The 10,325-nt window shown below is 43.3% G+C and overlaps 1 protein-coding gene across 1 annotated transcript; it reads right to left on the bottom strand.

Moving 5' to 3' along the window:
* Window positions 1-7,633: 7,633 nt before the first annotated feature.
* LOC123099565 (protein FLOWERING LOCUS T) lies at window positions 7,634-9,978 on the bottom strand. Its single transcript, XM_044521699.1, has 4 exons — window positions 9,595-9,978; window positions 9,000-9,061; window positions 8,773-8,813; window positions 7,634-8,241 (listed from the first exon to the last, which is right to left on the bottom strand). The coding sequence occupies exons 1-4, from the start codon at window positions 9,799-9,801 to the stop codon at window positions 8,012-8,014; spliced, it is 540 nt and encodes a 179-aa protein (XP_044377634.1). The 5' UTR covers window positions 9,802-9,978; the 3' UTR covers window positions 7,634-8,011.
* Window positions 9,979-10,325: the final 347 nt, after the last annotated feature.

Raw genomic sequence — 10,325 nt, 5'->3', positions numbered from 1 at the left:
AGCTTTTTGGAATTTTCTGAGATAAAAACCGGAAATGTTCTGGAGCTGCCGGAGCCACTTCAGATGCGTTTCGCAGATGAAAATCACTAAAACCGGAATTGTTTCGGAACGCGTTGAAAATCATTTTAGTGGGTACTGGAAATGTTCTTAGCCCACATAAATATTTTCAGTTCGATCAGACGCTGAAAAATGTCGTCGTGAATAGTGAAAATCAGCTTTATGGTTACTTTATGGAAAGCCACCTTTTGGGGCTTTGCTCCAAAAGATCTTGGGGATGACATGGATGGATAGGAGCCATTTTTTGGGCCCCTCATGGGGGTGTGGCCGGCCACATGGGGTATCCCCCTTGGGGACCCTCTTGTTCATTGGTTTCACTCCTAGGTCCTTGTGGAAGGACTTCATTCATGTGCATTTTGGGTTTTTTGTGAAACTACCCTACCCCCTTGGGATTTCCTATAAATAGAGGTGGAGGGGCAGCCCTCCACACTCATCCCTTGCTCTCATACACATGCCATGCATTATCTGGCTTCTTCTCTCCCTCCCACGAAAAGAGTTTCGTAGAGCCGTAAGGCTGTCTGGGTTCCGGCAGGAACTAGTTCTGGACGGCGAAGCCCTGCCGGATAGATGACACCGTATGTGTGCAATTCTGTAGAGAGATCGTAGTTTCGGTCTTAGTTCGTGAGTGCCTCCCGAAGGGCTGTCCGTGTGACCGTCCGAGTTTCGAAGGTCCTCCCGAAGGGCTGTCCGAGTGACCGTTCGAGTTTCGAAGGTCCTCCCGAAGGGCTGTCCGCGACACCGTCCGGGGGGGGGCTGTTCGACCGCCTCCCGGAGGGTTGTCTGAGGAGCAGATGAGGGTATACATCCTCGCGGTTGGGAGGTTGTAAATCCTAGCTGCGGGGATCTACACCGCCGATCGTCATCGACTCTACTTCCCGCTGCGCTACGAGTCGGTAACGAAAAATATCAAACCATGCATGCAGTCTCCATAGTGGTCCTGGGCTGGTGCGTAGGTCGGAAATTTTTTGTTTTCTGCTGCGTTACCCTACACTTCTTACTCTTTTCCGATGTCTTGTGGGTCACAAATGCGGGCCAGTGATCTCTGATCTTCTCATATTTGCCGATGAATTCTGGTGTGTCTTCTTTGTCGACTAACGTTTTCAGCTCATTCTTCCACCTCCTGAATAGGTCTGCCATCTTCTTAAGAGCATGAGACTTGATTAATTGCTCTTTAACTGGCTTCTCCGGATCCTCCTCTGGCGGTAGGGTGAAATTTGCCTTCAGCTCAGTCCAAAGATCATCTTTCTGCATATCATTGACATAAGACACTTCAGGGTCTTCCTTCTTAGGCTTATAACATTGGTGGATGCTGATCGGGATCTTGTCCCTAACAAGAACCCTGCACTGAGCAGCAAATGCTTCCTTTGTCCGGATGGGTTCAATCGGTTGGCCGTCGCGCGTGATTGCTGTGATCTCAAACCTTTCATCCGAGCGCAACTTTCTCTTCGGGCCTCGTCTCTTTACCGAAGTTGTGCTCGATCCGGAGGGCTAGAAAAAAGAAGAAAGACGAGAGTTAATTAATATGTGTACATACCAAAACAATGAATGCATCAATTAGCTAGTCAGCACAGGCTTAACTAATATATTTACCTGGCCGGACTCTGTTCGGTCACCGGAGCCGTCACCACGGGCTCCTTCTTGCACCAGCATTGGGTCACCGGAGCCATCATAATCATGTCTTCCCTCCTCCACTCTTCGATCACCGTAGCCTGCTTCTTCACCCTGTTCTTCCAGACCATCATTGTCATTAAGATACGACAATACATCACCTCCGGCTAAGATTATGTCCCCCAACACCTCTTCTGCTTCCTCGTCTCGTCCGTGCTCCATTGTTTCTGCAATATTACAACATGGCAATTATTACACAAACATGACAGCAGGTGGATATATTAGTGCAAACGTAGACCTAGCTTATTCCGGGTTTGGGGTGGCCTCGGCAACGCTTCAAGGGTAGGGGCGCGGCGGGAGGGGGTAGGAGACCGACATCGTTTTTTTCTAGGGTTTGGGTGTCCTCGAGAGTTTTGGTCGAGCAAGAGGGCCGGGGGGTTCTCCCGTGGTATAAGTTATCACGGTCGAAGTTATCCGGGAGGGGGTTATATCGACAACGACGACATACATACATGGGAAAATAATGTTATCAGGGAGGGGGTAGGTCGACCCCCCTCGTGTTGAAGTTATCGGAACACGGGGTATATCGACAACGACATATCCGATAAAAAATAAGAAGACGAAGAAGAAATAAAAAGAGGAGAAGAAGATATTAATAGAGGAGAAGATTGAAGAAAAAAAGAAGAAAAAAAGAGGAGAAGAAGAAAGGAATAGAGGAGAAGAACAGAAAATAGAATATTCTATTTTCTCTTCTCCTCTATTCCTTTCTTCTTCTCCTCTTCTTTTTCTTCTTTTTCTTCTTCTTATTTATTTCTCCTCTTCTTCCTCTCCTCTTCTTCCTCTCCTCTTCTTCTCCTTTCTTCCTCTTTTTATTTTCCTTTTTCCTCTCATTCTTTTTCTTCTTCTTCTTCCTTTCCTAGCTAGATATATAAAACTTTTCTCAAAATGTAACTTTTGCATATATACATGGAAAAAATGTTATCAGGGAGGGGGTATATCGACCCCCCCTCGACCCTCTTTTCCTTCTTCTTCCTTCTTCCTTCTTCCTCTTTTCTTCTCCAACACAAAACACATCTCATCTCATCTCATTTCATCCAAAAATAATTCTTTGCATATGAACATACATACATTTACTTTTTTTCTTAAATGTTACATATGAACATTTTCTTAAATGAGCATATACAGCATATACAGAGCATTATACAGTGAACATACATACATACATCGTAACAAAAAAATATGAAAAATAGGCCGGTGGTCGGCGACGGCGACGATGGTTGGCGGTGGCGCGCGCTTACGGATGGCGTGCGGGGACGACAATGAGAAGGAAAGGGGAGGAGGCAGGGGCTCACAGCGCGGGGAGGGGTCGAGGTTGTCGGCCGGAATCGGTGCGGCGGCGGACGAACGGCCTCGGGGATGAACGGGTCGCGGGAGCCGGCGTGGTGCTTCCCCGCAGCGACGGCGACGATGGGCGCGGGCGACGACGATGGCGTCGGCGGGGGCGGCGGGCGGCGGCGGGGCAGCCTGGCGGCGACGGGGGCGCGCGGACGGCGTCGGGGCGGCGCGCGGACGGCATCTGGGCGGTGGGCGGCGTCGGGGCAGCGGACGGTGTCGATCTGGGCAGCCTGGCGGCGTCGATGAGCTCGGCGTCGTCGGGGCAACTGGCGATGAGTTCGTCAAATTTTCCTAAGTGCTACTTATATACCCAGGCCTTTGGTCCCGGTTCATAGCAGCAACCGGGACCAAAGACACCCTTTAGTCCCGGTTGGTGCCACCAACCGGGACCAAAGGCCTCTTTTCAGCAGCCCAAAGGGCGGGAAGCGGCGGCCTTTGGTCCCAGTTGGTGGCACCAACCGGGACTAAAGGGGGGCATTGGTCCCGGTTGGTGCCACCAACCGGGACGGAAAGCCTTGCATAACGGCGTGGTGGTGGGAGTTTAGTCCCACCTCGCTAGCTGAGAAAGAGCCGCACCTGTTTATAAGGTGCAGTGCGCCTGAGCTGTCGAGCTCCTCTCTAAAGCAGGCTTACGGGCCTAACCTCTCTGTACATGCCTGTGGGCCTTCTGCGGGCCTGAATCCTGGCCCATGGATGGGTTTCCAGTCGTATTCAGGCGTGGTGGCCCAGTAGGTGGCATAATTTTTATTTTTTGCCTGTTTTTTGTTTTCTTTTTTGCTTTATTTATTTTGTTTTGTTTCTACTTACAACAAAAAACTTATTTATTTTATTTTATTTTGTTTCTAATTACTTATTTATTTTACTTTATGATAATTCTTTTTGCTATTAAAGTTTCTAACAAAAAAAGTTCTTTATGAAAATTCTTTTTGCTTTCAATGATTTTGAACAGAAAATACTTCGATAATTTTAGTTGCATGAATTTTATATAATTTTAGTTTCAATAATACTAGAGGTTGCTTATAATGTTTTGAACGGAAAATACTTTGATAATTTTAGTTTCATAAATTTTATTTATGTTATTAAAGTTTATTTTATTTTGTTTCTACTTATATATTTTATTAAAGTTTATATTATTTTGTTTCTAATTACTTATTTATTTTATTTGTTATTTTTCATGCACCATTTTTCATGCATTTACTGATTATTTTGAGCTATAAGACCCTAAAATTGAAAAGCATTTCAAATGAACTCTGAAAAGGTTGAAAGTTGGCATGGTATCATCATTTCATCCACATAGCATGTGCAAGAAAGTTAAGAGGGTTACGGCAAAAACTGGATGCACTTCGTGTACAAAACGGACAATCTCTTTCGAAGTATCAGGATTTCATACGGAAACTCGTCTGTTACAAAGAGATTTCATTTTTTTAAACTTATTTGAACTCCTGACTTTTTGTGTGTTCAAAATGCACCATTCAAAGCCACATCATCAATTTTCAACCCTTTCTGACTTCATTTGTTATTTTTTATGCATTTATTGATTATTTTGAGCTATAAGACCCTGAAATTGAAAAGCATTTCAAATGAACTCTGAAAAGGTTGAAAGTTGGCATGGTATCATCATTTCATCCACATAGCATAAAGATAATATATACCACATCCGAATCATAGACAGGACGAGGGCCGACGGGGGCGGATACCAAAACCATCGCACTATATAATAACAAGCAATAAAATAGTAAGAAAATTAGACAAGTGTCTATCTAAAGTAAGAATTTTTTCTTCCAAAAAGAAGATAAGAACAAGAGGCTCACCACGGTGGTGCCGGCGACGAGATCGGCGCGGGCGATCGACGGCGGTGAAGACGGGAATTGGACGCGACGGGCCGCTAAACCTGGATAAATCTTGAGGAAAATGGAGCTTTGAGGTCGAGCTTCGAGAGGAGAAAGCTTAACTAGTGTGGCTCGGGCATTTCATCGAACACCTCATGTGCATAGGAGGTGAGCTAGAGCACCACAAGGCCCTCCCCTCGCCGGCCAGAGGGCGAGGGGTATATATAGGCACCTCATTGATCCCGGTTCGTGGCATGAACTGGGACTAAAGGGCAGCCTGTGGTCCCGGTTCAAGCCACCAACCGGGACCAATGGTGGTGGGCCAGGAGCGAGGCCCATTGGTCCCGGTTCGTCGCACCAACCGGGACCAAAGGGGCAGACGAACCGGGACCAATGCCCCCACGAGGCCCGGCAGGCCCCTGGCCTCACGAACCGGGACTAGTGCCCCCATTGGTCCCGGTTCTGGACTGAACCGGGACTAATGGGCTGACCCGGCCTGAACCAAAGCCCTCTTTTCTACTAGTGGATTTTAGTGTGTTATTGTTTTTGTGACTATGGTATTGTATGGAAAATGGTTTGAGCTTTGTAGGTTCATTAATTTACTATATTTTGGACATTTTATTAAGAAATTTGTATTTAATTATATATAATTAAAATTTGAACTATAACTATAAATTTAAAGTAATTTTGAAAGATTGGAAGAAATAGCATAAATAAGGTATTTAGGTCTAATGGAAACAAAAATTGCTACTTTCAAATATGTATATATCAAAATTGAAGAACACACTTAATTATAATTATGTAAAATTGTTTCTTTTAAATAATGGTGTTTGAAACTTATGAAACTTTGCACAACGTCATTAAATGACATGTCGAGTATGTGATTAAAGTTTTAAGAATATTTAAAAAGGCTATGATGTATATTGTTTGCAAAGTGAAGACGGCCTCACGCGCACTTGCCATCACCGCCTCGCCCGTCACCGTCGTTGCCGTCGTGGGAGGCCATCCTCATTGTCCACCCTCACCACCGCCGACCTCATGCCGGACACCGGCCCGCTTCCCTCCTCCTCCCCCACCGCCAAGCCTTGCGGCCGACGTCCTTGTCCCATGGCCTCCTCCTACAGCACCTCCGGCTTGACGCCACTACCACATGCATCAGACTCTTCCTCCAACGCAGACGCCCCTACCCCTTCCTCTATCACCTCGCGCGCCGGCGACCACCATCTCCCGGTAAGCCCTCCTCCTCCTCTATTGCATGCCAAGTGTTTGATGCAATGCGCACCCTGATTTATTCTACTTCCTTTTAGTTTTCGCGTTTGAGAGTATAGTGTACCACATGCCAAGTGTTTGATGCAATGCAATGCACACCACATTACATTTTCTTGTTTTAGAGTCATGTCATTATCTCTTCACAACATGATATGCGCTCCTTTTCTCAAATTGAGCACTCCCTTTTTGTATGCATTCTTGTTTGATATATTGTACCACCTTCACTTTAGCTAGTGGTACTTAATATAGGTAGGCCTTCAAAATGTGTGCCAGCGTTCTGGTGAAACATTGATTAATTTTTGTTTCACCAAATTTCCGCACTCAATATTTCCACGCTGTACATGAAAAAAAATCTATTATTCATCAGTTTCCCAACGGTATATCATATGCTTTATTCCGATGAACGGTTCAAAAGTTTGGTGTATATCGTTCGAAACAAATTTTAGTGTATTCAAAACCTCTTTTAAAATGTGGTGCATTTGAAAAAAATGTTTAACACACGAAAAAGTTGCTCCTTTTCACCAGCTTTCAAGCGGTATATTATTTACTCAATTCTGGTGAATGTTTGAGGAATTATGGACAAAACAACACATGAAACATAGTGAATTTGAACAAAAGTGTCGCAGAAGTTCAAAGTCTGCACACAGTGCGTTTCGAACACTCTGTTTTCGTGATGAAGGCAACACACGACCTCACTACTTTTTAAATTACATTAATTATAGAAAAGTTTCTACATGAAAAAAATCCATATTTTTTATAACTTTCCAACGGTATATCATTTGCCCCATTCTGAAAAAGTGTTCAAAATTTTTGTCTTCCGAACATATTCTGCCTTTTTCAAAATTCAGTTGAAACCTTGAGGAATTGGGAGGAAAGTTCTATACCAAAAAGTTTCAATTTTTTATCAGCCTTCCAAATGTTGTATTATTTGCTACATTCCGACTAACCATTAATAAATGAAAGCAAATATACAATACCGTTCAAACTTCTACCCCTTCCCAAATTACTCTTAAATAGTTTCTAATTGGAAAAAACTCTACATGAAATATGAGTGCGTTTGCATAAACTTTCCAGCGCTATATCATTTTCATCACTCTGTTAAACCATTTAGAAATTAGCTCAAAAATACTATTTCACTCATTCAATTTTTTTTGCCATTTTTCGAATTCCTCTTAAACCATAGGGAATTTTGGAAAAAATTCTACATAAAAGATGAGCACATTTGCAGCAACTTTCCATGTCATACCGTTAGCATCATTCTGATAAAGGTTTGAAAATGAGCTTGAAAATATGATTCAGATTTTTTTATACAAGAAAAATTGTTTTCAAAACTGCTCTTAAACTGTGAATATTTCGCAAAAATGTTCAACATAGGTTACGATCGCCTTGTCTAGAGCATTTCAACGTTATATCGCAAGCCCCACTTAGACAATCTGCGCGGAAATTCAAACTGTGCACACACGGGGCAGTTCATGTACTACTATGACGACAAGCAACTGGTCGTAAAACTTGGCAGAATGCGTACATTGAATCGTCTGTATTTCAGCAACACACAACCACATTTTGGTATCTCCCAAGGACTGGAGCCCAACTCTTTTGGGATCAAGCAAACAAGGGCACATTGCAGTATTTAGTGTACTACTAAGTTACTAGCTATATATAATTTTGACTGGACCAGTAGCATGCAATGCCCACACAATAGACAAACATACACACATACACACATACACACGCACACATCCAAGCATTTGTTTTGCTTCATGCGTACTTATCTCCCGATTTCTATCTTTCCTTCAGAGAGGCAAACTCACACCAGAAACAACTATATATATAAGGTTGCGCCCAACTATATATTACCTAATGTACCTTCTACCACCACAGCCATTCTCTCTTTGGCAGTTGAAGTACATCCCAGCGACAGGCGATCCGAGATTGTAGATCGCTGCGAAGTCCCTTGTGCAGAAGTTTGCTCTCCACCCTGGTGCATAAGTGGTCTGCCTGACTGACTGCCTAAACAGGATGAAAACGAAACGATGGATTCCTGCAGTTGGACGTGGGCTCTCATAGGGGACTATTTCATTTCCTGTAGCACACAATAAATAAAACAAATTAATGGAAGTACAATGTGACTAGTGCTTTCTGCATGTACGTTTTCATTTATTAACTGGACTAAGCATTTTCATGATAAAAAGTGGCTTCTATGTTGATCAGATGTTTTTCAGCATTTCTATGATAACAACTGGCTCTAATGGAAAAGAGATTTATGGATGCATGAAAATTTTCAGTACCATAAATATCCTTTTGACACTGCTGCCAATAATTATGGCTTTGGCGATAATCGAAGCCTGAAGAAAATGTCTAATAAACCCACGTTTTATTGAAGCTTTCGTCAAATTAGAATCATGTTCTCTTTCAAAAGCAAGCCTCTAATTTCATACTCTTCAGTCCCAAATTACTTATCTTAGATTTGTCTAGATCGGATGTGATATATCCGTATCTGGACAAATGTACCATAGAAGCCGTGGCAGTGCAAGGGCTCTGCCGGCTCTGAAACTTAAAACATTAATTAACTCTGTAACATTGCAGTTACTGATAGATCAGTCAAATCACTTACCAAAACTTGCATCAGTAGTCTCTGGAATGTCTGTTACCAACCTATATATGCATGGGAAAGTCGAAATTGAGTGATTAGTACTATCTTGAGACGATAACATGCACCTCTAATCAACCAGAAAGAGGATGCATGTCAGAGGGCATGCATATAAAGCGAACCTGTACGGAGGAAAGGGCCTGTGGATTACCACTCAGCCGCGTGGCGAAAAGTAACATAGAGGAGCTTACCAATGAAGGTTCTCTCTTTTAGTAGGGTTGCTGGGGCTTGGTGAATCAGGGTCCACCATCACCTAGAAACAAGATAGATCAATACATGCATGTGAGTTATGTCCTCTTCACCAATTTTAGAAATTTAAAAAATGATCTCTCCAATATTTTCTTATAGATGCTCTTGATTCTCTTAGTCTGAATACTAATGACTGCAGTTAAATACGGAACTTTATGGGGTTAAAATCGTGAAAATAATTAGCCAGTAAGTTTCACTTAGTTGTGCTTCAAACGCAACACCTTACCAATAGACAAATAGTACTAAGAAAGAGCTACCCTAAGAGGCCAGTTTGTCCTATCAGCTAGACATACCTCAAGGTTTTGAAGTCAACAAAAGATTATATTCGTTGCTTTTCGTCTAATATTAGAAGGCAGAATTAGAGACGCTTTAGGAGAAATGATGATCTGGGTCAACCAATATATGTAGCCCTGAGAAAAGCATATCACCCACTACCTAGGACCAGTCCCTGATTTCAAGTAAGTCGGAAAAACCAAACCACAGGTGAAGAACCAAAGTCATCTAATTGACGTGAAGTTATCAAGCATGCAAACTTACAAGCGTGTACAGATTCCTCATGTCTCGCCCGCCAATATAAACTCTTGGAACGTTGAACACTTGGGATGGCTTGAGCTCAGACCCGTTCGTCAGCTCCTTGTTGTTGAAGAAGATCCTCAATGACGCAGTAGTCATGAAAGGGTCCACAATATCCCCAACGATGTGGCCGACGACCAATGGGTCCCTGGACATATTTATCATCGACATGATTGGGAAGAAAGGGACACCACTGGAGCTTGGTGAGCTAGGATAGGACAGGAGAGCTCAAATGTGGCTTGCTGTTCTGGCTTGATTAGAAGTCGAAGAGAAGGGGGCTATTTATAGAGATGGTTGATCAAGACAACCTGATCAGTAGCCGGAGGCCAGATTTCCACAGGAGTTTCGGAATATGTTCTAACTAGGACATACAAGAATATGTTTGAGTGGTGACAATAGGTCATGAAGCTGCTTCTTCATTCTTTAAGGGTTAGTGCGGGCGCATCGATCATTTACTCTCTTTCGTTTGTGAATAAATCTTTTGGTTGCCCTGTCACACATTCTCTAAGTCTAGACCAGTTGGATTAGATATGCATGTAATGCATATTATTGCGCTAAAGTTAACTAACTTTTAACCTAGGCCCCATGAAGCATGACACTGCCTGTGCTAGCTGAAATGATGACCAGCTAGGTTAGATGAGAGCGGTGGAGTAGTACATGTTGCCCCTCATGAGGGAAAAGACACCACACTAGGA

This window comes from Triticum aestivum, chromosome 4D (assembly GCF_018294505.1).
Source record: "Triticum aestivum cultivar Chinese Spring chromosome 4D, IWGSC CS RefSeq v2.1, whole genome shotgun sequence".
Lineage (NCBI taxonomy): Eukaryota > Viridiplantae > Streptophyta > Magnoliopsida > Poales > Poaceae > Triticum > Triticum aestivum.
The sequence above is the reverse complement of the archived record's forward strand: the minus strand, read 5'-3'. Positions and strand labels throughout refer to the sequence as shown.

What these genes read in the sequence shown, in the direction of transcription:
- LOC123099565 (XM_044521699.1), bottom strand. Translation starts at nt 9,801, where the DNA reads ATGTCGATGATAAATATGTCCAGGGACCCATTGGTCGTCGGCCACATC. An exon ending in TGAGGAATCTGTACACGCTT is followed by an intron (nt 9,062 to 9,594) that starts GTAAGTTTGCAT and finishes TCTTGTTTCTAG; the next exon opens with GTGATGGTGGACCCTGATTC. An exon ending in GACTACTGATGCAAGTTTTG is followed by an intron (nt 8,242 to 8,772) that starts GTAAGTGATTTG and finishes TGTGTGCTACAG; the next exon opens with GAAATGAAATAGTCCCCTAT.